Source organism: Salvelinus sp. IW2-2015, unplaced genomic scaffold (genome assembly GCF_002910315.2).
Source record: "Salvelinus sp. IW2-2015 unplaced genomic scaffold, ASM291031v2 Un_scaffold1185, whole genome shotgun sequence".
Lineage (NCBI taxonomy): Eukaryota > Metazoa > Chordata > Actinopteri > Salmoniformes > Salmonidae > Salvelinus > Salvelinus sp. IW2-2015.
In genome coordinates, this window is record NW_019942768.1 from 72,213 (window position 1) to 98,344 (window position 26,132).

The window sequence follows — 26,132 nt, forward strand, 5'->3', positions numbered from 1 at the left end:
AATCTGTAACTCGGCCACTCAAGAACATTTACTGTCTTGGTAAGCAACTCCAGTGTAGACTCCCTAGTCCTTAACGGTTACAAGCATACCCATGACATGARGCAGCCACCACTATAGTAAAAAATATGGAGAGTGGTACTCACTAATGTGTATGTTTGGGGCAAATCCAATAACACTTTGTATTCAGGACAAAAAGTTATATTGCTTGGCCCCTTTCTTTTGCAGTATTACTTTAGTGCCTTGTTGCAAACAGGATGCATGTTTTGGAATATTTTTTAAATTATGTACATGCTTTCTTCTTTTCAATGTCAGTTAGGTTAGTATTGTGGAGTAACTACAATGTTGTTGATCCATCCTCAGGTTTCTCCTATCACAGCCATTAATCTGTAACTGTTTTAAAGTCACCATTGGCCTCATGGTGAAATTCCTGAGCGGTTTCCGTCCTCTCCGGCAACTGAGATGGAAAGGACACGCATATCTTTGTTGTGACTGGGCGTATTCATACACCATCCAAAGTGAAATTAATAACTTCTTCATGCTCACAGGGATATTCAATATCAGCTTTTTTTTTACCATCTACCAATAAGTGGCTTCCTTTGCGAGGATTTGGAAAACCTCCCTGGTCTTTGTGGTTGAATGTGTTTGAAATTTACTGCTCGACTGAGGGACCTTACAATTATCTGTATGAGTGGGGTACAGAGATGAGGTAGTCATTCAAAAATATTGTTAAACACTATTATTGCACTCCGTGAGTCCATACATCTTACTATGTGACTTGATAAGCACATTTTTACCCCTGAACTTATTTAGGCTTGCCATAACAAAGGGGTTGAATACATATTGACTCAAGATTTTTTTTAAATTAATTTGCAAGAAAAATAAATTAATTATAACGTAATTGCACTTTGACATTATGGGTTATTGTGTGTAGACCAGTGACAATTTTTTTGTATTTAATTTTTTTGTTGTTGAAAATAACATAAAATGTGTAAAAACTAATGGTATGTGAATACTTTCTGAAGGCACTGTACTTATCCAGCACAAGACTTGCAGTAGCTAGATCATTGTGTCCTCAAAAGCCTAAAAAGGCAGTTGAACCTGACAGCCTGTTGATGTCCTGATGTTAAGGGAAGTGGCCAGGCAAATGTCCAGTCATCATGGCCTCCTAGCTTTCTCTGTGGAGAGTGTAGTCCRTGAATTATCAACTGTTTAAATCCCAAAGGACACTGGCCTTGCCTTGCATTCCTGTTTAAACGTAAAGGGATTCTAATCCTAATCCTAATGACAGTCTAACACAAACAGGTTCTGGACCATGAAAATATTGTTGTGTAATTCATGCAATTGACATTTTAACATTCGTCACCAAATGGAAAGTCTTATCTAGCGGACACMGCATGATGCATTGAGTAAATAAGCCAGGGAGAGGTTCCCCGTTTGGCTTAGTTTTGAAATGGCCAWTGCGATTGGACTGTAACACAAATGAACTMTTCTCYATATGCTCAACCGGGCCTTAAATGATATACTGAAGTGTCCAGCGTTGTATTTTCTACCCGTCTCAAAGCCAGCCAAGGAGCTTTACTCTGTCTGGAAGACGTCCAGACAGTAGAACTGAGGAACATAATGTGGTGGTATGTGTTTATCCAAACCCAATGTTTCACTTTTCCTCTGCTCTGATTTATGACGTGTCATAGGTTTCAGATCCAACGCCAAGATTGGATTTTCCTCTAAATGTCACCCTCTTCTTTGCTCTTTCTATCTATTCCATTTGATTTCTTCTTAATTTCTCCTCACTCTCCTTGCCTTTTCTCTGTCCCTCTCATATTCCCCATTCTAGCCAGTTTAGCTAATGCAGCAATTGTCATGTTTAATTCGAAAAATACTAAGCAGGTTAATATTAACTGATACACTACATGACCAAAAATGATGCGGACACCACTTCAAATTAGTGGCTTCGACTATTTCAGCAACACCGGTAGCTGAAAGGTGTAGAAAATCGAGCACACAGCCATGCAATCACCATTGACAGACACTGGCAGTAGAATGGCCCGTACTGAAGAGCTCAGTGACTTTCAAACGTGGCACCATCATAGGATGCCACCTTTACAACAAGTGAATTCTCTATMTTTTTGGACCTGCTAGAGCTGCCCCGGTCAACTGTAAGTGAAGTTATTGTGAAGTGGAAACGTCTAGGAGCAACAACTGCTCAGCTGCGAAGTGGTAGGCCACACAAGCTCCTGAAGCATGTACCATGTATAAATCATATGTCCTCTGTTGCAACACTCACTGAGTTCCAAACTCCCTCTGAAAGCAACTTCGGCACAAAACTGTTCTCTAGAGTGATGAATTACGCTTCATCATCTGGCAGTCTGACGGACGAATCTTGGTTTGGTGGATACCAGGAGAACGCTACCTGCCTGACTGCATAGTGCCAAATGTAAAGTTTGGCGAAGAAGGAATAATGGTCTGGGGCTGTTTTTCATGGTTCGGGCTAGGCCCCTTAGTTCCAGTGAAGGGAAATCTTAACGTTACAGCATACAATAACATTCTAGATGATTCTGTGCTTCCAACTTTMTGGCAACAGTTTGGGAAACAGTCCTATTTCAGCATGACAATGCCCCTGTGCACAAAGCGAGGTCCACACAGAAATGGTTTYTTGATCTTTGTGGAAGAACTTGACTGACCTGCACAGAGCCCTGACCTCAACCTCATCGAACACCTTTGGAATGAATTAGAACGCTGACTGCGAGCKAGGCCTTATTGCCTGACCTGACTAATGCTCTTGTGACTGAATGCAAGCAAGTCCCCGCAGCAATGTTTCAACATCTAATGGAAAGCCTTCCCAGAAGAGTGGAGGCTGTTATAGCAGCAAAAAGGGGGAACAACTCCATATTAATGCCCATGATTTTGCAATGAGATGTTTGACAAGCAGTCCACATACTCTTGGCAATGTAGTGTATATGCATTGATGTTTTTCTATAAACCAATGGTTAGTTCAATGTGTGTAAACTATATTCCTTTGGGCTGCAATAGGAGCCATCTTTGTTTCCCCTCTACTCCTCCATGTCTTTGAGATGTTGTAATGTAGGAGAACTATTGGATAGACTCTGACGGACTGGCTTATCTTGACCCTTTTACTGAGGAGTGGCCACAGACTGTATGGGAGTGCTCTTTGCACACCAGACTTGCCTGACCAACTGCAGAGCGCCGAGTGGTTAGAAGTAATATTCCTAAGGACGCCAGCTCATGTCTAACACACAACCACTCCCCATATTCTGGTASTCTATCCTTTCTTTTCTCACACTTTAAGATGGCCATTCATGTCCTCCTTCTTTATACATGTCCTTGAAATAGAACAACAGTGGTCTCATTCCCAGTCGGTAAAATAGAAGAGGTGTTTTGAAACCGGGAGCACACGTTCTTGCCGAAGTTAAAACCGTTGTAGTCGGTAATAATAGCAAGGTTTTGTTTGAATCTCAACGAAGCCTCAACGATACAGCAGCATTGATTGTGGTTGATGTATGTGTGTGAGGACACTCTGAACCTTTTGAGGATCTGTGTGTGTGTGTGTTTTGTATGCATATGTATGTGCTTAATCATAGAGTACACACAGACAAGCAAGAGCTTGAACTCTACACAGAACACCTGTTGGGTGAAGTACGCAGGGCGATGTCGCTGTCTAGTACGTCAAGGGCTCTCCTTGCCATGTTTACATCGGCTCAGCTCCAGCAGCCGAACGCTTACTCATCAACACTCTGATCCACTCCGACAGACTAATCCTCAACACATGATTCTAGATGAAATTTCCAGAAATGACACGAGTACAGTAGCTATGGCGTCACATTTTTCCGCCTCTAAGACARGCATGTGTTTCCCATAAGATTTACACGTTAGTAGTGTGCACTCCGGCTATAGATGGGCCTATAATGTACTTGGTTTATTTGGTTGTCTCATAAATATCACCCTTTATATCCACATTTTGAAATCCTTTTAGAATAACTTTCTCTGCTCATGCTCCTAAATAACATTTTCCTTCACAACAACTTGTCTCATCAATGGTATTCCTGTGTCTGTAATCGTGAAACATTAGATGGTTATGTCATYATTTGCTTGTGTAGCATACTTTGGTGGAACTCGCTACAGTCTCTCTTTCTAAACAGCCAGGGACTGACTCTCTCATCTGTTGATGTAACACACTGTCTACTGCTTTGTCTGGCAACTCTGACCGTAGCCAAACAGACGTTTTACAAGCGGATACTCTCATTGGGCGTTTGGGACAGGGGAAGAGTGCTAGGGACTGTTCCCAGCGCGGAGTGCAACGGCCGGCTCGTTTGGAGTGAACCGAAGCGCGAGCAGACTTATCAGGGGATTAGCGGGCCGTCAGTTAAACCCGGACCGAGCACAGGGGTTGGTGTGAGGGAGCCTTAYCTAACCCATCTCTGGCGCACATCCTGAGTCTGAGCCTGATCAAACGGCATATWGTGCTGACTGACTTGGCAGCAATGAGTAAACAACTGGCCTAGACCCATAGAGAGCAATCAGCCGCTCTATTTTTTMATCTCTATGCATAGAGAGGAGAATCGCATTTACATTGCTAGGGTTCTTTCTCTACGCATAAACCTCTGTCTCTGTTGGGTCTCCCATAAGCCCACCAACTCGTCAATCGGGGGGTGAGTAGATGTGATGAGTAGACTAGACTGACCTCGACGTTCTCTAGCTATCTCACCGGATGTTCTGGCTGAGAATGAGAGACTTCAACTCCAATCAACGGCCTTGAAAGTCAGAGGAKAAGGCACTGGTGAGGAGCCGCTCCATTTTACCTAAAGTATATAGCATTTGCAGCATCTGGATGTGTTTCCATTGAGCTAAATGTCTTTCAGGCAGTTACATTCCCTTTTGGGAATTATGCATGTAATATACCAGAATGTATTACAAGTAACCTTCCCTACTGTAAGATATGATATCATAAACAGAATTGTTGGGTCGTTGGTCATCCTTGGCGGGGGAGGTAGTGCTTTCCTAGAAGTCTCTCTCAGGGGAATGTGTCACTCACTACTCTAGTGTTTGGGAATGTTACGAGCAGTAAGTGGTTTTTCTTAGTCACTGTGCCCCAAGCACGGAGAATATGGACTCCTTCCGGGATACACTGGGAGCAAAGCAGTGTGAGAAATAGTCTAGATCGTAGTTCACTGAGTACCACTTCCACCCCCTTCAACCTTCCTCTCTCGCTCTGAGCAAACAGCAGCCCTCACTGTCTTTTTAGGGTGTAGTGGGGATTTGAAGGGTGGTCATTTTGGTTTCTGGATTTAATCACTTGTGGAGCCCCAGGGTTGTACACTGACGTCATGCTCTCTCGCTGTGAGAGCCCAGGTCCTGTGGCATCCGGAGTTCATTTACCCATCACGGCTCTCCGCTCGCCCCTCACGGATTGTTACTCTTGCATTTCAATACTACAAGACGTGAAGTTAAAAACAACCCGTTCTGCCTACCATAATATGTATTTATGTTTCGGGCTTTGAATATCGACGAGTGTAAAGTTCCATCTGTATGGGATTGAGATCCGGGCTCTTCGATGGCCATGGCAGAACACTGACATTCCTGTCTTGCAGGAAATCACGCACAGAAGAGCAGTATGACTGGTGGCATTGTCATGCTGGAGGGTCATGTCAGGATGAGCCTGCAGGAATGGTACCACATGAGGGAGGGCGATGTCTTCCCTGTAACGCACAGCGTGGAGATTGCCTGCACTGACAACGCTCAGTCCGATGATGCTGTGACACACCGCCCCAGGTGCAGGTGTTGTTACACGTGGTCTGCCACAGCGAGGACAATCAGCTGTCCGTCCCGTCTCCCTGTAGGCGGTCTTAGGCGTCTCACAGTACAGACATTGCAATTTATTGCCCTGGCCACATCTGCAGTCCTCATGCCTCCTTGCAGCATGCCTAAGGCACTTCACGCAGATGAGCAGGGACCTGGGCATCTTTCTTTTGGTGTTTAGGGTCAGTAGAAAGGACTCTTTAGGACACAAAGTTTTCATAACTGTGACCTTAATTGCCTACCGTCTGTAAGCTGTTAGTGTCTTAACAACCGTTCCACAGGAGCATGTTCATTAACTGTGTATGGTTCATTGAACAAGCATGGGAAACGGTGTTTAAACACTTTACAGTGAAGTTATTTGGATTTTTACGAATTATCTTTGAAAGACCGGGTCCTGACAGGGACGTTTCTTTTTTTGCTGAGTTTAATTTGGATGTTGGGCCAAATCTGCCTGGATGGGCCACGCAAGGGGGGCATAAGTGGGCTCCAGAATGCCTTGGATGATCCATTCCAGACTCCGAAAGCTTGTACCCTTTATTGTTTAGACATCTCCAATGCAATATTGGTCCAGCCTTCACAGAACTAGTGCTTACATCAAACGTAAGTGCTTTCTGGTCATACTTTGAACGACTTGTTTGCAAGCTACTAATACAAATGAACTGGGAAAGGGCAATAAACAGATCCTCCATTTTTTATTTTAGATGAAGGATGATGTCAGAACACAGGCTAACCTTTGCTTTCAGTACCGCATGAGTATGCACATGCCTGGTCTCGTTCACCTGTTTGGAAAGCAAGGCTAGCGCATACCTGGTGCGGCAGATATGTTTTGGTTTGATGGTGCAGACTACATCTTAGCCTTGTGTCATATGTATAGACAAGTCATTGGCATGAAGCTAGCTAACATTTACTTTGGCTCACTAAAAGTCATAGGTATTGAACTGTGGGGTTGCAAGCTCAAATTCCATCCAATCATCCATGTTCGGTTTAACCAAGGTGGTTGACAGTGACGCCAGCCCCCCCCCCCAGTTTCATGACAATGAAGTGAATAATGGTTGAGTCTCTCAGGTCCTAGGGGGATAGATATCAGTTGCCTCATTAGTTGTAGAGATGTGGTTGGCTAGTGACGTGAACCAGAGACCACAGGACTCCCCAACAGCAACGCTCCCTAATTTATGGTTCTGCTTATTGAAGGGGGAAGAGAGGGGGTTGAAAGTGCCTCGCCAAAGTGGTGTAATTTCAGAGAACACATCATTGGGTTATTTATGAACATTAGGAGCAGGTGAGGACATTTTTAACTTGACTCCATCACCCGACTCATTTGAAGCAATTCCACATGAATGACAGACTCCCATTTTTAAAATAAAAAAAAATCTACGTCAAACAAAAACCAATGATCGCAAAGTGAAACGAACCTTACAACTCTATGCACAAGGACTACTTCTAATAATTTCCAAAAATGTAATAAAACACATTTACTTGAACAGTGGAATTGCCCCTCACCGAGAGCTGAAACATGATAGTGTAGGTCTGTGGTCTTTGAACCAGTATTATGTGTTGTGGTGATTGCACTTCGTGTGTGTGTGCATATTAACACAGGCAGCACTAGACCTCTCAAATCTTGATTTCATTATTTTATCAGACATGATTATTATTTCTGGGTGGTTGAACACTTATCACAGGGCTTTCCTTCAGCGACGCTGTAATGTTTTGGCAAACAGATACCATTACCATAATGCGCAAACAATATTATTATTCACTGTGTACTTCAGCTAAGATATAGTATGTCATCAAACTGATGTTCCTTTAAAAGCGGTATAAATATAACATATGTTAGTGAATATACACTACATGACCAAAAGTATGTGGACACCTGCTGGTCGAACACCTCGTTCCAAAATCATGGAGATTAATATGGAGTTGCCCCCCCCTTTCCTGCTATTAGGATCAAATCCAAATTGTATTAGTCACATGCACCAAATACAACAGGTCTACACCTTACTGTACAGTGAAATGCTTACTTACAAGGCCCTAACCAACGATGCAGTTTAAAAAATACAAATAAGAAATAAAAGTAACAAGTAGTTAAAGAGCAGCAGTAAAATAACAATAGCGAGACTATATACWGGGGGTACCGGTACAGAGTTAATATGCGGGGGCACCGGTTAGTTGAGGTAATATGTACATGTAGGTAGAGTTATTAAAGRGGCTATGCATTTATAATAATGGAGAGTAGCAGCGGTGTAAAAGAGAGGGGGGGAGCAATGCAAATAGTCTGGGTAGCCATTTGATTAGATGTTCAGGGGTCTTATTGCTTGGGGGAAGAAGCTGTTAATAAGCCTCCGAAAAGAAAGGAGGATCAAGGCACTCTTCATATAATTAATTAAAATGCCTTTATTTGTATGGCGTGTTCAATAGAAACAAAGTTTTAAAAATCCGCCGCGTTTCGGCTGCATGGCCTTCGTCAGGGAGTATAGTTTACTCCACTTGATTCATCTCTCTCTGCTCGCCATGCCGCTTTCCACACAGACCTAGTCCCATCCCCTGTCACTCAAGGAGCGCATTTGTTGTTGCTTGCCCACGAGACACCTTCGTTCAGTCTGTTGSATGTGCTGCATTAACCATTCAATGTTGATGACAACCATAATGGTTTGCAAGCCCTGCCACATCCGACGAGCATCGGAGCCGGTGTAGTACAATTTGATCTTAGTCCTGTATTGACGCTTTGCCTGTTTGATGTTTGTCGGAGGGCATAGCGGGATGTCTTATAAGCTTCCGGGTTGGAGTCCCGCTCCTTGTAAGCGGCAGRTCTAGCCTTTAGCTCAGTGCGGATGTTGCCTGTAATCCATGGCTTCTGGTTGGGATATGTACGTACATTCACTGTAGGGATGACATCATCGATGCACTTATTGTTGAAGCCAATGACTGATGTGGTGTACTCCTCAATGCCATAGGAAGAATCKCGGAACATATTCCAGTCTGTGCTAGCAAAAGTCCTATCGCTTAGCATCTGCTTCATCTGACCACTTTTTTATTGACCAAGTCACTGGTGCTTCCTGCTTTAATTTMAGCTTGTAAACAGGAATCCGGAGGATGGCATTATGGTCAGATTTGCAAATGGAGGGTGAGGGAGAGCTTGGTACTTGTCTCTGTGTGGAGTAATGGTGGTCTAGAGTTATTAAAAAAAAAAWWTMTTTTATCCTCTTCTGGTTGTCTAGAAGTTATTTTCGGTCATAAGAGATGGTAGCAGCAACATTATGTACAAAATAAGTTACAAACAACGCAAAAACATGAACACAATCTGTTAGGAGCACGTAAAACGTCAGCCATCTTCTCCAGCGCCGTCTTGGAAGTTGGAAGCACAGAATTGTTTAGAATGTCATTGTATGCTGTAGCATTAATATTTCCCTTCACTGGAACTAAGGGGCCTAGCCCGAACCATGAAAAACAGCCCCAGACCATTATTCCTCTTCCACCAAACTTTACAGTTGGCATTATGCATGGGGTAGGTAGCGTTCTCCTGGCACCCACCAAACCCAGATTAGTCCGTCGAACTGACAGATGGTGAAGCGTGATTTATTACTCCAGAGAATGCGTTTCCACTGCGCCAGAGTCAAATAGCGGTGAGCTTTACACCACTCCAGCCGACACTTGGCATTGCGCATTTTAATCTTAGGCTTGTGTGCAGCTGCTTGGCCATGGAACCCCATTTCATGAAGCTCCCGACGAACAGTTTGTGTACTGATGTTGCTTCCAGAGGTAGTTTGTAACTCGGTAGTGAGTGTTGCAACCGAATGCAGATGATTTTTAAGACCAATGCAATTCAGCACTCGCTGGTCCCGTTCTGTGAGCTTGTGTGGCCTACCACTTTGTGCTTGAGCCTTTGTTGCTCCTAGATGTTTCCARTTCACAATAACAMCACTTACAGTTGACCAGGGCAGCTCTATGGAGATTGCATGTCTGTGTGCTTGATTGTATACACCTGCCAGCAACGGGTGTGGCTGAAATAGCCCTATCCACTAATTTGAAAGGGTGTCCACATACTTTTGTGTGTATATATAGTGAATGTAGGCCTATCCTCGATTTGTGTTTTCACAAGTCGACTGTCATGAGTTTGACATGAGGGTAGTCAGTCTTCACCGCTGTCTCGGTTGGTGGTCCACGCAGATCTCCATCTCTTCCCAACATAAATATTTACCTCAAATATTTGCATTTACCGTTTCATTCCTTTCATCTCGGAGACAGTAGATTCAGAGGGGTTGATAGTGTTACGGAGGAGTGCAAGCAAAGCCCAGAGTGATAGCTCTGTGCCACTTCTCTCTCTCTCTCTGTGTGTCTGCGTGTGCCTCTCGCTTTCATCACACAGCAATAAAAGTTAATAGCTGTTTTGAACTACCTCTCATGAATGCCATGTCTCCATCTCCTGTTCCCTCTCTTTCTCCTCTCTCTCTCCCTGTCTCTCTCTCTCTCTCTCTCTCTCCATTGAGTGTTAAGTTTTAGTTTAACTGAACTGAAGTTTAAGGTGAACAGTAGAAAGTGAAGAGAATGACAGACAGAAAAATGCTTGCAAATGACAAATTTAACAGACCAAAACACTACAGGTGTTAACATTTTAAGTTCACTGATGTCTCTCCTTTCCAGAGTTCATCTCATCTCCCCCTCCACCCTGTGTGTCCCCCTCTCCCTGCCTCCTTGCCTTCCCTAGCACAAAGGGTTCATTTTAAAGGCTCATGTTCACGCCYACACTGTTTTTCTGTTGCAGGGATGGAACAAGTCACAATGAGCGACCGGTTCGACTGCGACAACTGCAAGGAGTCCCTATATGGACGCAAGTACATCCAGGCAGATGGGGGAGAGGGGGACAACCCCTACTGCATCCCCTGTTACGACAGCCTGTTCGCCAACACCTGCGACGAGTGCAAYGAGCTAATCGGCCATGATGCCAGGGTAAGACTTTTGATGGATCCACTAGTGGGTTATGTTCATTAGGGCATGCATTACTTGTTGAGTCATTTCAACACTGCAAACTGTTGTTACATGGTAATGAGTGGTAGTTGGTAGTTCTCGTTAATTATGCATTCTGTATGCTAAATGAGGCAGTTGTCTTTCATGGTATGAATGTGGCAGTGCAAGGTTTAGGCTAATTTAACATGCCATTACAGATGGTTTCCAACCAKGCTCAACTAGCCAGCCATGCCGTGTCAGACCATGAAATGTTGTGTGAGGAAAATGTCTCCTTGTTCTCCACAATGAATGCAGTTTTAATATTTCCTTAATGGAAAACAAACACGTGAAGCTGATTGGATAAGCGATGTGGGTGGGTGTGTTCTCTCAGCCCCTCTCTCTCACAGCTCGGGGATTCGACCTGCCGCCCCAGGTGTCTTCCTGGTACTTGCAGTGTCAGGATGACCTGGGAGTCACCAGAGTTGTTTTCATTACAGATCCGGAACACTTTAAATTAGATGTATAATGCACAATTTTTTTTGATAATTTGCAATACTTGACCATGGTGGTCACAGTAGTTCACTGGTCATTTGAAACGGGGTCACCAATGCAATTGTATCCAATGTACATGTGTAGCCAATCACTTCTACATTACACCTTCCATTACATTGTGTGGCCTACATTGCACTCCTTTCCAGGAAGTCCTAGGAATTTGTGTCTATAAATTGTCTTGGATGGAAGAATAGAATGACCGTAAAGTACTAATCTTGCAAATGTAACCGGTATTTTGACCTGCTCCCAACTACTCCAAACACGWCAAAGCACAGGGTCAGCATCAGTGCAGTGCCCCTGGAGCAGTTTAGGAGTTAAGTGGCTTGCTCAATGGCACAACGGTAGTGGATGGGTAGCTATGATTCTGATCTCTACTGTTGCCCTTGTTGTATCTTCAGGAGCTGTTCTACGAGAACAGGCACTACCACGAGCACTGTTTCCGTTGRTTCCGCTGTGACCGCTCGCTGGCGGACGAGCCCTTCACCAGCCAGGAGGAGGCGCTGCTGTGCAACGACTGCTACTGCAATGAGTTCTCCTCCAAGTGTGTGGCCTGCGACAAGACCGTCATGCCAGGTACTGGGGGGGGGGGGGGGTGTAATGAATGAGTGTAATGAAATGAATGGAACTTTTCCATTCCTTTCCAGCCATTACAACGAGCCCATCCTCCGATTTTAGTGACACCAGCCTCCACTGACATGAAAACACTCCTAGCATATATATTTAACATAGGCTACACATACTGTACACTACGTGACACAAGACTGTAATCATGATCTCCCCCACGTCCCTGGAAATTGTTTGTCCTTGCGTCACCCAGGCACTTCATAATTTGTGCAGCTGAGTGTTTAAGATGGTCTGAAGATATAGGATATTGAACATGAAAAGCACAAAGAGGCTTTGTCGTAAAGCTTGAGATATAGAGAAAAATKTTTGACAACAAAACATTTGCACCTAGCCAGAGAAAGAGATACAGAGGAAGCGAGAATGTCAGAGAGACAAAAGAGAGAGAAGAAAGAGTTAGCGCGGCCGGGGCAGAATGTGACAGAGTAATTGCCAGTTTGCCTTACTTGCTGTCTCTGAGCCAAATCCCCGTGCCTTGGAGAGTGGCCAAGTGTCTGATGATAACGAGATAAGCCCGTAAACTATTTCGGCACCACTGAATCAGCCAAAACGGGGGAAAAAAATCGTAAAACAGCAAATGATTCCAGGAAGAGTGTGGTGGAGGTGGTGTACATTTTCTTTTTCTTTTTTTTTTGGATACTTCTTTTTTAGTTTAGACAAAAATTCCCTTCACTGTATTCGGTATGCGTTGATGGTGTTGGATGGTGTCAGTAGAGATGTCAGATAGCTAACTGTGAAGATAAATGTATCTTTCCAGAGCCTGGAAAATAATGACATGTTTTAGTGCCAACCAGATTGGGTATAGTGTCATATTATTCCATCACACTTTATTTGGGCAAATCATTTTTCTTTAATGAGTTGGACAAGAGGGATTTACTCCAGACACCCAAACAGGCCCTCATCCCCGTCATTCGCAGGAGAACGAGGCGGAGGTAGGGCGGAAGGAGATCGGGGTGCCTTGTGAGGATCCGGCGACGTGTGGCTAATCTGCCTTTGCCATCGTTGCAATTGGCCAACGTACAATCGCTGGATAATAAAGTAGACGAACTAAAAGCACGTATATCCTACCAACGGGACGTTAAACTGTAATATCGTATGTTTCAGAGTCGTGGCTGAACGTCGACCTCTTCGTGAACTGCACTGTTAAGGGCTTGTCAGTAAGCATTTCACGGTAAAGTCGACACTTGTAGGAAGGAAGTAAAGTACTTTAAGAATATGTTTTCGTTTCAGGCTCCTCCATCTCCACTAACTGAAACTAATTGTATGGATTTTTTTCCTATTTAATAATTAAATGTTATGCTGATTAATGCGGACCCAAAAGCGACTTAAAGAAACAGAGTCTTTATTCCAGGCAAAAACACGACAGGGCGAACAAGGACGCAGGACAGCAAACATCAAACAAAATCCGACAAGGACAGGAGCGGAAAACAGGGAGAAATAGGGACTCTAATCAGAGGCAAATAGGGGACAGGTGTGAAAGAGTAAATGAGGTCGTTAGGAGAATGAGAAACAGCTGGGAGCAGGAACGAACGATAGAGAGAGAAGCGGAGAGGGAGAGAGGGAGGAGGAGAGAGAGAGAGAGAAAGAGGGAAAGAACCTAATAAGACCAGCAGAGGAAGCACAGGACAAGACATGAAAATAAATGACAAAACATGACAGTACCCCCCCACTCACCGAGCGCCTCCTGGCGCACTCGAGGAGGAACCCTGGCGGCAACGGAGGAAATCATCAATCAACGAACGGTCCAGCACGTCCCGAGATGGAACCCAACTCCTCTCCTCAGGACCGTAACCCTCCAATCCACTAAGTACTGGTGACCACGTCCCCGAGAACGCATATCCATGATCTTCCGTACCTTGTAAATAGGTGCGCCCTCGACAAGCGAGGGGGGGGGGGAAGACGAACGGGGCGCGAAGAAAAGGCTTGACACAGGAGACATGGAAGACAGGTGGACGCGACGAAGATGTCGCGGAAGAAGCAGTCGCACAGCGACAGGATTGACGACCTGAGAGACACGGAACGACCAATGAACCGCGGAGTCAACTTGCAGAAGCTGTCGTAAGGGGGAGGTTGCGAGTGGAAAGCCACACCTCTGACCGCGACAATACCTAGGACTCCTTATCCTACGTTTATTGGCGGCTCTCACAGTCTGCGCCCTGTAACGGCAAAGTGCAGACCTGACCCTCTCCAGGTGCGCTCACAACGTTGGACAAAAGCCTGAGCGGAGGAACGCTGGACTCGGCGAGCTGGGACGAGAACAGAGGAGGCTGGTACCCAAGACTACTCTGAAACGGAGATAGCCGGTAGCAGACGAGGAAGCGAGTTATGAGCTACTCAGCCCAGGGAGCTGTTCTGCCAAGACGCAGGTTTCGAACGAAAGGCTGCGTAATATGCGACCAATCGACTGATTGGCCCTTTCCTGCTTGACCGTTAGATTGGGGATGAAACCCGGAAGAGAGACTGACGGAAGCACCGATCAAACGACAGAACTCCCTCCAAAACTGTGACGTGAATTGCGGACCTCTGTCTGAAACGGCGTCTAACGGGAGGCCATGAATTCTGAAACACATTCTCAATGATGATCTGTGCCGTCTCCTTAGCGGAAGAAGCTTAAGGAGGGGAATTGAAAGTGCCGCCTTAGAGAACCTATCGATAACCGTAAGAATCACAGTCTTCCCGCAGACGAAGGCAGACCGTAATAAAGTCTAAGGCGATGTGAGACCATCGGTCAGAAGGAATGGGAAGCGGTCTGAGAACGACCGGCAGGAGGAGAGTTACCTGACTTAGTCTGCGCGCAGTCCGAACAAGCAGCCACAACGGCGCGTGTCACGCTCCTGAGTAGGCCACAAAAACCGCTGCGATAGAAGCAAGCGTAACCCGAACGCCGGGGGCCAGCTAACTTGGCAGAGTGAGCCCACTGAAGAACAGCCAGACGAGTAAGACAGGACACGAACAGAAGGTTACTAGGACAAGCGCGCGGCGACGCAGTGTGGCGTTGAGTGCTTGCTTTACCTGTCTCTCAATTCCCCAGACAGTCAACCCGACACAACGCCCTTCAGGAGGAATCCCCTCGGGGTCGGTAGAAGCCACAGAAGAACTAAAGAGACGAGATAAGGCACTCAGGCTTGGTTTCTTATTTCCCGGGCGATAGGAAATCACGAACTCGAAAACGAGCGAAAAAACAACGCCCAACGAGCTTGACGTGCATTAAGTCGTTTGGCCGAACGGATGTACTCAAGGTTCTTATGGTCAGTCAAACGACAAAAGGGACGGTCGCCCCCTCCAACCACTGTCGCCATTCGCCTATGGCTAAGCGGATGGCGAGCAGTTCGCGGTTACCCACATCATAGTTGCGTTCCGATTGGCGACAGGCGATGAGAAAAGTAACGCAAGGATGGACCTTATCCTCAGAATGGAAGCGCTGGGACAGAATGGCTCCCACGCCCACCTCTGAAGCGTCAACCTCGACAAGAATTGTTTTAGTGACGTCAGGAGTAACAAGGATAGGGGCGGATGTTAAAACGCTTCTTGAGGAGATCAAAAGCTCCCTGGGCGGGAACCGGACCACTTAAAGCAAGACTTGACAGAAGGCAGAGCTGTGAGAGGGCAGCCACTTGACCGAAATTACGAATGAAACGCCGATAGAAATTAGCGAAACCGAGAAAGCGCTGCAACTCGACACGTGACTTAGGAACGGGCCAATCGCTGACAGCCTGGACCTTAGCGGATCCATCTGAATGCCTTCAGCGGAAATAACAAGAACCGAGAAATGTGACAGAGGAGACATGAAAGGCGCACTTCTCAGCCTTCACGTAGAGACAATTCTCTAAAAGGCGCTGGAGTACACGTCGAACGTGCTGAACATGAATCTCGAGAGACGGTGAAAAAATCAGGATATCGTCAAGGTAAACGAAAACAAAGATGTTCAGCATGTCTCTCAGTACATCATTAACTAATGCCTGAAAGACAGCTGGAGCATTTGCGAGACCGAACGGCAAAAACCCGGGAATTCAAAAATGCCCTAACGGAGTGTTTAACGCTGTCTTCCACTCGTCCCCCCCTCGAGCGTACGAGATGGTAAGCGTTACGAAGGTCCAACTTAGTAAAGAACCCTGGCTCCCTGCAAAATCTCGAAGGCTGACGACATAAGGGAAGCGGATAACGATTCTTAATCGTTTATGTCATTCAGCCTCGATAATCCACGCAGGGGCGCAGAGTACCGTCCCTTCTTCTTAACAAAGAAAAACCCGCTCCGGCGGAGAGGAAGAAGGCACCACGGTACCGGCGTCGAGAGAAACAGACAGATAATCCTCGAGCCTTACGTTCGGGAGCCGACAGAGAGTATAGTCTACCCCGAGGGGGAGTGGTCCCCGGAAGAGATCAATACAACAATCATACGACCGGTGAGGAGAAGGAGTTGGCTCTGGACCGACTGAAGACCGTGCGCAGATCATGATATTCCTCCGCGCACTCCTGTCAAATCACCAGGTTCCTCCTCTAGTAAGGGACAGAAGAAACAGGAGGGATAGCAGACATTAAACACTTCACATGACAAGAAACGTTCCAGGATAGGATAGAATTACTAGTCCAATTAATAGAAGGATTATGACATACTAGCCAGCGATGACCCAAAACAACAGGTGTAAAAAGGTGAACGAAAAATCAAAAATGAAATAGTCTCACTTGTGATTACCAGATACTGTGAGGGTTAAAGTAGTGTCTCACATCTGATACTGGGAAGAGGACTACCATCTAAGGCGAACATGGGCGTGGATTTCTCTAACTGTCTGAGAGGAATGTCATGTTCCGAGCCCATGCTTCGTCCATAAAACAACCCTCAGCCCCAGAGGTCTATCAAGCACTGCAGAAGCAGCCGAACCGCGTCCAGCGTAGATGGACCGACAAGGTAGTACAGGATCTTGATGGAGAGACTTGAGGTAGTAGCGCTCACCAAGCCCTCCGCTTACTGATGAGCTCTGGCCTTTTACTGGACATGACATGACCAAATTCCAGCAGAACCGCAATAGAGGCAAAGGCGGTTGGTGATTCTCCGTTCCCTCTCCTTAGTCGAGATGCGAAATACCTCCCAGCTGCATGGGCTCAGTCTCTGAGCCGGGGGAGGAGAAGGTTGAGATGCGGAGAGGGGAAACACCGTTAAACGCGAGCTCTCCTCCACGAGCCGGTGACGAAGATCTACCCGTCGTGTCTATACGGATGGCAGTGCAATCAAAGAGTCCACGCTGGAAGGAACCTCCCGGGAGAGAATCCATCCTTAACCTCAGCGTGGAGTCCCTCCAGAAAACAAGCGAGCAACGCCGGCTCGTTCCAGTCACTGGAGGCAGCAAAGTGCGAAACTCTATAGAGTAATCCGTTATGGATCGATCACCTTGACATAGGGAAGCCAGGACCTGGAAGCCTCCTCTCCCAAAAACTGAACGATCAAAAACCCGTATCATCTCCTCTTTAAAGTTCAGATAATCCGATAGAACACTCAGCCCTTGCCTCCCAGATGGCTGTGCCCACTCCCGAGCCCGACCAGTAAGGAGTATATGACGTAAGCGGATCGCGAGCTCTCTCTCTTGAGTACGTGTTGGGCTGGAGAGAGAACACAATATCACACTGGGGGAGAAGGAGCGACACTCAGTGGCTGCCCAGAGTACAAGGTGGTATTAACCCTAGTTCGGAGACTTGGAAGACCAGGAAGTATCTGGTGGCACGAGACGAAGACTTCTAAACTGTCCAGAGAGATCGGAGACCTGAGCGGCAGGGTTTCAACGCGCATGACGAGCAGAAACAATTCCTGCTCGTGTCTGCCGAGCATTGCTCCCTTGAACTCGACGGCAGTGTGAGAAGAATCCATAGTCGCTGGGTCCATCTTGGTCGGATTTCTTCTGTTATGCTGATTAATGCGACACCAAAAGCGACTTAAAGAAACAGAGTCTTATATTCCAGGCAAAAACACGACAGGGGCGGAACAAGGACGCAGGACAGCAAAACATCAAACAAGAACCGACAAGGACAGGAGCGGAAAACAGAGGGAGAAATAGGGACTCTAAATCAGAGGGCAAAATAGGGGACAGGTGTGAAAGAGTAAATGAGGTCGTTAGGAGAATGAGAAACAGCTGGGAGCAGGAACGGCACGATAGAGAGAGGAGAGCGGGAGAGGGGAAGAGAGGAGGAGGAGAGAGAGAGAGAGAAAGAGGGAAAGAACCTAATAAGACCAGCAGAGGGAAGCACAGGGACAAGACATGAAAAATAAATGACAAAACATGACAGGTAAAATTAACATCTGTACAGAAAGACTCATGTGAAGGCCAAATTACAGAGGAGGAACTGCTTGATGCAATTGGGCCTTTAAGGATGGGAAAACTCCAGGCTGGGAGGCATACCAGTGGAAGTATACAAAACTTTTTTTGATATACTCAAAGGACCATTATTAGCTTTTTTTAACCACCCTATATAAATGGTAGATTATCAGACACGCAACAAGAAGGTCTGATATCGTTATACTGAAACAGGACCCAAGTGGTATATATAAAGATCCAGTCCAATTAAAAAATTGGAGACCTCTTACACTTCAGTGTTGTGATGCAAAATCCTAGCAAAATGCTTGGCGCATAGAATAAAAAAAGTTTTGTCAGATATTATCATCCTAATCAGACAGGTTTTTTACATGGACGATACATTGGAGATAATATAAGGCAAGTACTGGAAACAATAGAACACTATGAAATATCGGGGACACCAGGTCTGGTTTTCATAGCTGATTTTGAAAAGGCTTTTGATAAAGTACGACTGGAGTTTATATAAATGCCTAGAATATTTCAATTTTGGGGAATCTCTTATAAAATGGGTTAAAATATGTATAGTAACCCTAGGTGTAAAATAGTAAATAATGGCTACATCTCAGAAAATGTTAAACTATCTAGAGGAGTAAACAAGGTTGTCCACTATCGGCATATCTATTTATTATTGCCATCGAAATGTTAGCTGTTAAAATTAGATCAAACATTAATATAATGGATTAGAAATCCGTGGCTTAAAAACTAAGGTGTCATTGTACGCTGATGATTCATGTTTTCTTTTAAAACCACAACTAGAGTCTCTCCACGGCCTCATAGAGGATCTAGATACCTTTGCTATCCTCTCTGGATTAAAACCAAATTTATGATAAATGTACCATATTACGTATTGGATCACTAAAAAATACACACATTTTATATTGCCATGTAGTTTACCAATTAAATGGCTGACTGAGATGTGGACATACTCGGTATAAAAATCCCAAAAGAAAGAAATGATCTCACTCCAATAAATTTTATAGAAAGTTAGCAAAAATAGATAAGATCTTGCTACCATGGAAAGGAAAATACCTGTCTATTTGTGGAAAAATCACCCTGATTAACTCTTTAGTCATATCACAGTTTACCTATTTGCTATGGTTTTGCCTACACCTAGTGACCTGCTTTTTAAATTATATGAACAAAAAATATTCCATTTTATTTGGAACGGCAAGCCAGATAAAATTAAAAGGGCCTATTATTAAATATAAAGCATTAGACCTCTCACTAAAGGCATCAGTCATACAAAAGTTATACTTAAATCCAAACTGGTTCTCTAGTAAATTGGTACGAATGTCTCATCCTATGTCAAGAAGGGCCTTTTTCCCTTTATTCAGATTACACCTGCTCACTTTCGGTTTTTAAAAGGAAATAATCTCCAAAATATCCTTATTTTTAAACAAGCCTTAGAAAGTTGGTTGCAATTCAGTTTAATCCACCTGAAAGGACGGAACAAATAGTACAACAAATATTGTGGTAAATTCAAATATAGTAATTGATAAAAAAAACTGTATTTATCGAAGAAATGTTTAAAAAAGGTATAATTTTTGTGAATGATATCATAAATAGGACTGGTGGAGTTATGTCACACATGCAGCTAACACAGACATATGGAAATGCTGCTCTACCCAAAATTACAACCAATTAATTGCAGCATTACCACAAAAATGGAAGAGGCAAGTAGAAGGGGAAAAAAGTAAGGAACTTGTATGTCGGCCCTGTATTAAAGAACATAAATGGTTAAAGAAAAGTGTGATAAATAAAAACATATACCAATTTCATTTAAGGACCAAAAAACTGACAGCTGTGCCATATAAATTGCAAAATAGTTGGGAAGAGATTTTCGAGTGACCCATTCCATGGCACATGGTTTATGAATTGATACGCAAAACAACGCCGGATTCAAAACGTCGAATTTTTCAATTTAAATTACTGTACAAAATTCTTGCAACCAATAGAATGTTATATATATGGGGTATACAATCTTCCCAGCTCTGCAGATTCTGTTGTGAGGAGGCAGAGTCATTAGATCATTTATTTGGTATTGTCCATATGTAGCTCGTTTTTGGTCACAGGTCCAGGAAAGGCTGAAGAATTGCCAACATTTGCCTAGAACTAACGCTACAGATAGCAATACTGGGGGATTTGAAAAGCCATAGTCAATCAATCAATAATATAATAATTATTTTAGCAAAAATGTTTATTTTAATTTACAATCTGTAGAAGCTATGAGAATAGAAAGGTTCAAATCTTTTTTGAAGCATCACAAGCACAGTTGAAAAATATATGGCAAATAAAAATCCGAAATGGATGATGTTGGAAGATAGATGGGAAGGGTTGAGTGGAACTGAAGGGTGGACTAATAACAAGATAAACAATGTAGGCATACGGGATCTGTGAAATGTGGTATAGGTGCGGAGCTTTTGTGAAATAGCACAGTTACAAGTTGGAAATAAAATTGTATGGACAACAGAAATAGAGGAAGGACTAAGAACAAACAAGAGAGAACTATTATAAAGTAGACTGTGTCTGTAAAATAGGTATAAGATGTATAAATTGAAGGTAAAAGCAGAAGTGTTTATTAGTTTACTCCAATTGGGGGAGCGGTGGTAGGGTTGCGGGGAATAATAATAAAGGTATATTCTTTAAAAAAGTATGTATGTCTATATAGGTATGTGTATGTATATATGTGTATATGTATGCATGCGTGTATGGATATATATATTTACCCCCAAAAAATATGGGGGATTGGAAATGATGCAGACAATTACATTGGAAGCAACATTCTTTCCGCAATATTAAGCTGATCCACCCCTAGAAAAAAAACAAAAAAATATATAAAAAATAAAATAAAATAAATAAATAATAAAAAAATAAAAAATAAAGTCGACACTTGTATTCGGCGCATGTGACAAATAAAGTTTGATTTGATTAACATACAGCTGGCGGGTTATACACTGTATCGGCATCAGCCTCTGGTAAGACACCCTAGTCATAGACTGTTCTCGCATGGGGGAGGAGGTGTGATGGTGCTTTGCTGGTGACACTGTCAGTGATTTAATTAGAATTCAAGGCACACTGAACCAGTATGGCTACCACAGCGTCCTGCAGCAATACGCCAACCCATCTGGTTTGCGCTTAGTGGGGCTATAATTTGTTTTTCAACAGGACAATGACCCAACACACCTCCAGGCTGTGTAAGGGCTATTTGACCAAGAATGAGAGTGATGGAGTGCTGCATCAGATGACCTGGCCTCAACAATCACCCGACCTCAACCCAATTGGGATGAGTTGGACCGCGAGTGAAGGAAAAGCAGCCAACAAGTGCTCAGCATATGTGGGAACTACAATGTAGAAAATAAAATTTAAAATAAAAACCTTGAATGTGTAGGTGTGTCCAAACTTTTGACTGGTGCTGTAGATGATCTACAGATAGTCATACTATCGACAAAGTATCTTTAGCATCTAGGTTTAGAATAAGGGTTAGGGTTAGTGGATTGTTTTTTGAAATGTTGTTGACAGTTATTGAACATCTACAAACCATATACTGTAATTGGGAGTCGGGACTATCCAAATAAAGTGTTAGCTATTATTCTGATGTTGTGCTGCCGCTAGTGGCTTCTTGCCTAGGGTGTAGTTTTGCACTGCCAAGCTTCACTTGGTAAAGCTCAGGTGTCATTTTTCTTAGAACTCCATACCAAACTTAAATCACCTCAAGAATATCCCCTAAGCCTTTCCAATGGAATCCTGGAATCCTCAGAAGCACTCTGTCACTTAGACGGATCTGATAGAACAAGACCTGGGTTCAAATACTATTTGAAATCTTTCAAATACTTTGAGCATTCGCTTTAGCCAGCCTGGTGTACCAGGTGGGCGGGGTTTGCAAATGTTGGACTTTTCTATTGGTTCCATTGCAACAGGCAAGTTCAATCAAGCACAGCTTTAAGTATTTGACATTGTTTCAAAAAGTATTTGAACCCAGGTCTGGATTGAGCTACAYTAATGTCGGTTGCCAGGGATATTCAGCCAAGCGGTGAAGTGTTGTGCACTCTTGACGGGGCTTTTTCTTTTTTGTTCTCACTCAATTTTCCCTTCAACAAAATATTTCCTCAACAGTGGGACATTCTGTTGCTATTATCGCTGTCAACTGCCATTCATCTTCTGACTTGGACCTTCTTTTTCGTAAAAAAAAAAAGCTTTTTACTTCAATATTGTCTTCTACCAAATAAATATCTCCTTCTTGCTCACTCCTCTCTCTCTGCACTCCCAGGCACGAGGAAGTTGGAGTATGGTGGCTCCACATGGCACGAGGGATGTTTCATCTGCCACAGCTGTGAGCAGCCCATCGGCTCCAAGTCCTTCATCCCAGACAAGGATGAYCACTACTGCGTGTCCTGCTATGAGGACAAGTTCGCCCCGCGCTGCACCCGCTGCAAAAAGGTCCGTGTGAACATTTCCCCCAAATTCCCTCTTTTTATTCCCTGCTTATTCCCTATTTCCTGATTCTGGGAACCAAAGGGGTTAAGGAGTTGTGTGGCAAACGCCTTAACAGAGGGTATCCATTCTGTATTATTATGAAACATTTTTATCACATCTATTGAGTGTATTCCATTCGATCATCTTGACTTGTGGTCTTTGACTAACTATGATGACCTTTGACCCTCTCTTCCCTCCAGGCCCTGGCTAAAGGGGGCGTGACGTATCGGGATGAGCCGTGGCACAAGGAGTGCTTTGTGTGTGCGGGCTGCAAGGTGCAGCTGGCAGGGCAGCACTTCACCTCGCGCGAAGACAACCCCTACTGCATCAAGTGCTTCGGCAGCCTATACTCCAAGAAGTGTGAGGCCTGCAGCAAGCCTATCACAGGTAGGGTCAAAGGTCATAGACGGCTATTATGACCCAGTAGCAGGGGACAGTTGAGACAGGCTGCTATAGACATGTGTTTTTTTTCCTGAGGATCCAGGTTTACTGAGTAATTGTTGGCCATGTTCCAGACTGCCTACATAGCAGTCGCGCACCAAATCTCAAAAGGGATGGATAACATGGCATTCAATCATTGGTTATTTTTTACTCGTGGCTACTGCATTGCAGATCATCTGGAACGCGGCCATTGATTACACATGTTTATGTATGGGAGGCAACCTCAGTGGCTACTTGCTGTTTTGTTAAATAACTATTTCAATGTTGAAAATAACACCGTCCTGTCTTGTCCAGGTTTTGGCGGAGGGAAGTACATCTCGTTTGAGGAGCGCCAATGGCACCAGCCCTGCTTCACCTGCACAGAGTGCTCGGTCTCTCTGGTGGGGGCGGGCTTCTTCCCCAATGGAGACCAGATCCTGTGTCGCGACTGCAACACCAATAGCAATCTATAGACCACACACAGACACCGTACCGCCCCTCTCCTCACACACGCCCACCTAGGTCAACCCCAGGGCCCCCCCATCACTGCCAAGGTTGTTCACAGACTGCCTCTCAGGTCATGCCAACACACACAYCTTGCTCACTAGACCACAGCTCGATCCCTCATCCTCCCCCAGAGCTTTCTGCTGCTTGCTGTCAAACACCAGAGCGAAGCATCAGGCTACTGAAGCACAGACGCAGACAAAAATCAGCCAGACTAAGGTTGATATAACTTGGCAGAGGCACGTTTTCATTGTTTTCTTTGCCAAATAGACCTACTTTTTCTTCACCTGTATGTACGAGTGACTTTCAGGTCAGATTATGTTTGGTTTAACAGAGGGGGGAAGTCTTATCTTCGGACAGAACTGAACCGTTATGAACGATTAACTGATTAGTGGTGTCATTTGATGGATTGCCAATGATCTACCAACCAAAAGAATGATCTACCAACCAAAAMAATGATCTACCAACCAAAAGAATGACCTACCAACCAAAATAATGACCTACCAAAGAAATGTAATATCTGCCATCAAAGAATTAACTGGTATGGGGGAAAACCATTGATCTGAATTGAATTCCACGATCACTACTCCAATATGCTGTATTAGAGGCTATAGCATTTGAATATGTGAGGATAACATTGACCAACATGCAAATTGTCCATCGAACATTGGTCGAAATCATACTATTTTGATGTAGTTGCTATCTAGACTGGGGAGGGGAGATCCACTCCAAGGCTTTCCTTCTCCACAATAAGTTGTGAAAAAGTGTTATGTGCCTTTAAAAAAAATCCCTTACTTTATATAGTATGTATTATCAAACCAAAGAAAAGAAAAATGCTTACAGCTATGCYTACTTTTTTTGCTAGATTTTTTTGTATGAACGCATCACCACTAATCTATGAAAGCAACACTTTGTAAAGCAGCCACAGAACCCTGWTATTTACTCCATTTGTAAATATGTTATGCAAGTCAAATATGTTTGAGTGATTCAATGCTGATAATTGCAGTTTTGTGCATATGACTGTTCRCCTGTGTCAATTCGGGTTTCAAAGCAGTATTTGCTGTCATGCTTTAGTTGTTACTTAACCTGTAGCCGGATCATAATTATTTGAAGAGAATAATATGTTGCAGTGGTTTGTTTATGCRGTTGTCCAACACTGCTCCAGACAGTGAATGTCTTCAATAGTATACCAAAGAAAAGGTCCAAGAGATGAAGAAAAATTGAGAGAACGTGAAAAGAAAGAAAGCTTGAGAAAAAAACAATGAAGTCAGTTAAGACACAAGCAGCACGTTGTCATGTATTTGCACTATGGGTAAAATATTCCCCTTTCTCCCATCATTTGTGAACATACAAACGCAACTCGAGCATTTTATATATGGAGCAACACCTAAACCACTCTTTGCCTTTAAATAACTATTGTTTACTTTTTTCCATATTGACATTTATCTATGATATTTTTCAGTAAGCATATTTCCTTTTTTCGCATTTTGTATTTAACCTTTCTGCTATTATCGCTGTTGTTTGATAATAAATGGGCTAGTCCCAAAGAAGCTGAGCTGCATTTCATCAACTAAGTGGTATGCATGTCTTTGTCATTACCAGACATGGGTTCAAATTCTATTTGAAATAATTTAGCTGGGCTTAATTGAGCTTGCCTGGCGCAATGGAACCAATAGAATAGTCGCAAAACTGCAAACCCCACCCATTGGCACTTCAGGCAGTCTAAGGCAAATGCTGAAAGTATTTGAAAGATTTCAAATAGTATTTGTTTGCCAAAAAATTATATTGATTGTTGCTGTTGATTGTCAGGTATAGAAGAAAATTAAAATAAATATCTTTATTTCATTATTTTGAGCTTTGATGCTGGCAAGTCAGAGTTGGCAAATGTGCTTTTTATGATTCTAAAAAAGATGGAGAAACACGCCATCGGTGTGATGGAAGAGTTGATTCAAATCAGTTAAGTGTATTCTGTTAAATTGTTCATTTGTATGACCTGTTTATAAAATGTTATTAAAGTCTTAATTCAAACTTAGTAACTTTCATTTAAAAATAAAAATGTTTAACCGAAAACCAGATGTTTTGGACTTAGTGAAACACCTCTTCTGGTCTTAATTTTGACAGTTCATTGCAAAAGTGATATTTTGGTCTTTTTAGGAGTAAATCTATCTCTTTTTGCTCTTAGTGGTTCAACTCTACCATTGAAATTGTGATGTAGAGGCACCTACAAGGTGCCTCTAAGTCATCTCAAGGGAGGTATTCGGTYTGAAATACACTCCCTTCTATATGAGCTGGTGGTACCACCTCAAGGATAAATATAAAAGCAGGTGACACAATGGTCTTGGTAAGTGGAGTGTGCCAATTTATATATTGCATGATGCTTCCTTGACCTAACTACWGACGTTACACAAAATTCAAAAGGAATTAAGGTCCATTTCCGCATATGACCAAATTGAACGTTTATAC

At 43.7% G+C, this 26,132-nt stretch overlaps 1 protein-coding gene across 3 annotated transcripts in view; it reads left to right on the forward strand.

Moving 5' to 3' along the window:
- Positions 1-25,739, forward strand: part of LOC112069982 (four and a half LIM domains protein 3) — a 51,518-nt gene extending 25,779 nt beyond the window's left edge. For all 3 annotated transcript variants that reach the window (XM_024137381.2, XM_070438793.1, XM_024137382.2), the window contains exons 2-6: positions 10,574-10,758; positions 11,706-11,880; positions 22,540-22,709; positions 22,946-23,132; positions 23,481-25,739. In XM_024137381.2, coding sequence (XP_023993149.1) covers positions 10,574-10,758; positions 11,706-11,880; positions 22,540-22,709; positions 22,946-23,132; positions 23,481-23,638 — 875 coding nt within the window. In that variant the 3' untranslated portion in view covers positions 23,639-25,739. The remainder of the gene's footprint in view (positions 1-10,573; positions 10,759-11,705; positions 11,881-22,539; positions 22,710-22,945; positions 23,133-23,480) is intronic.
- The last annotated feature ends 393 nt before the right edge of the window (positions 25,740-26,132 follow it).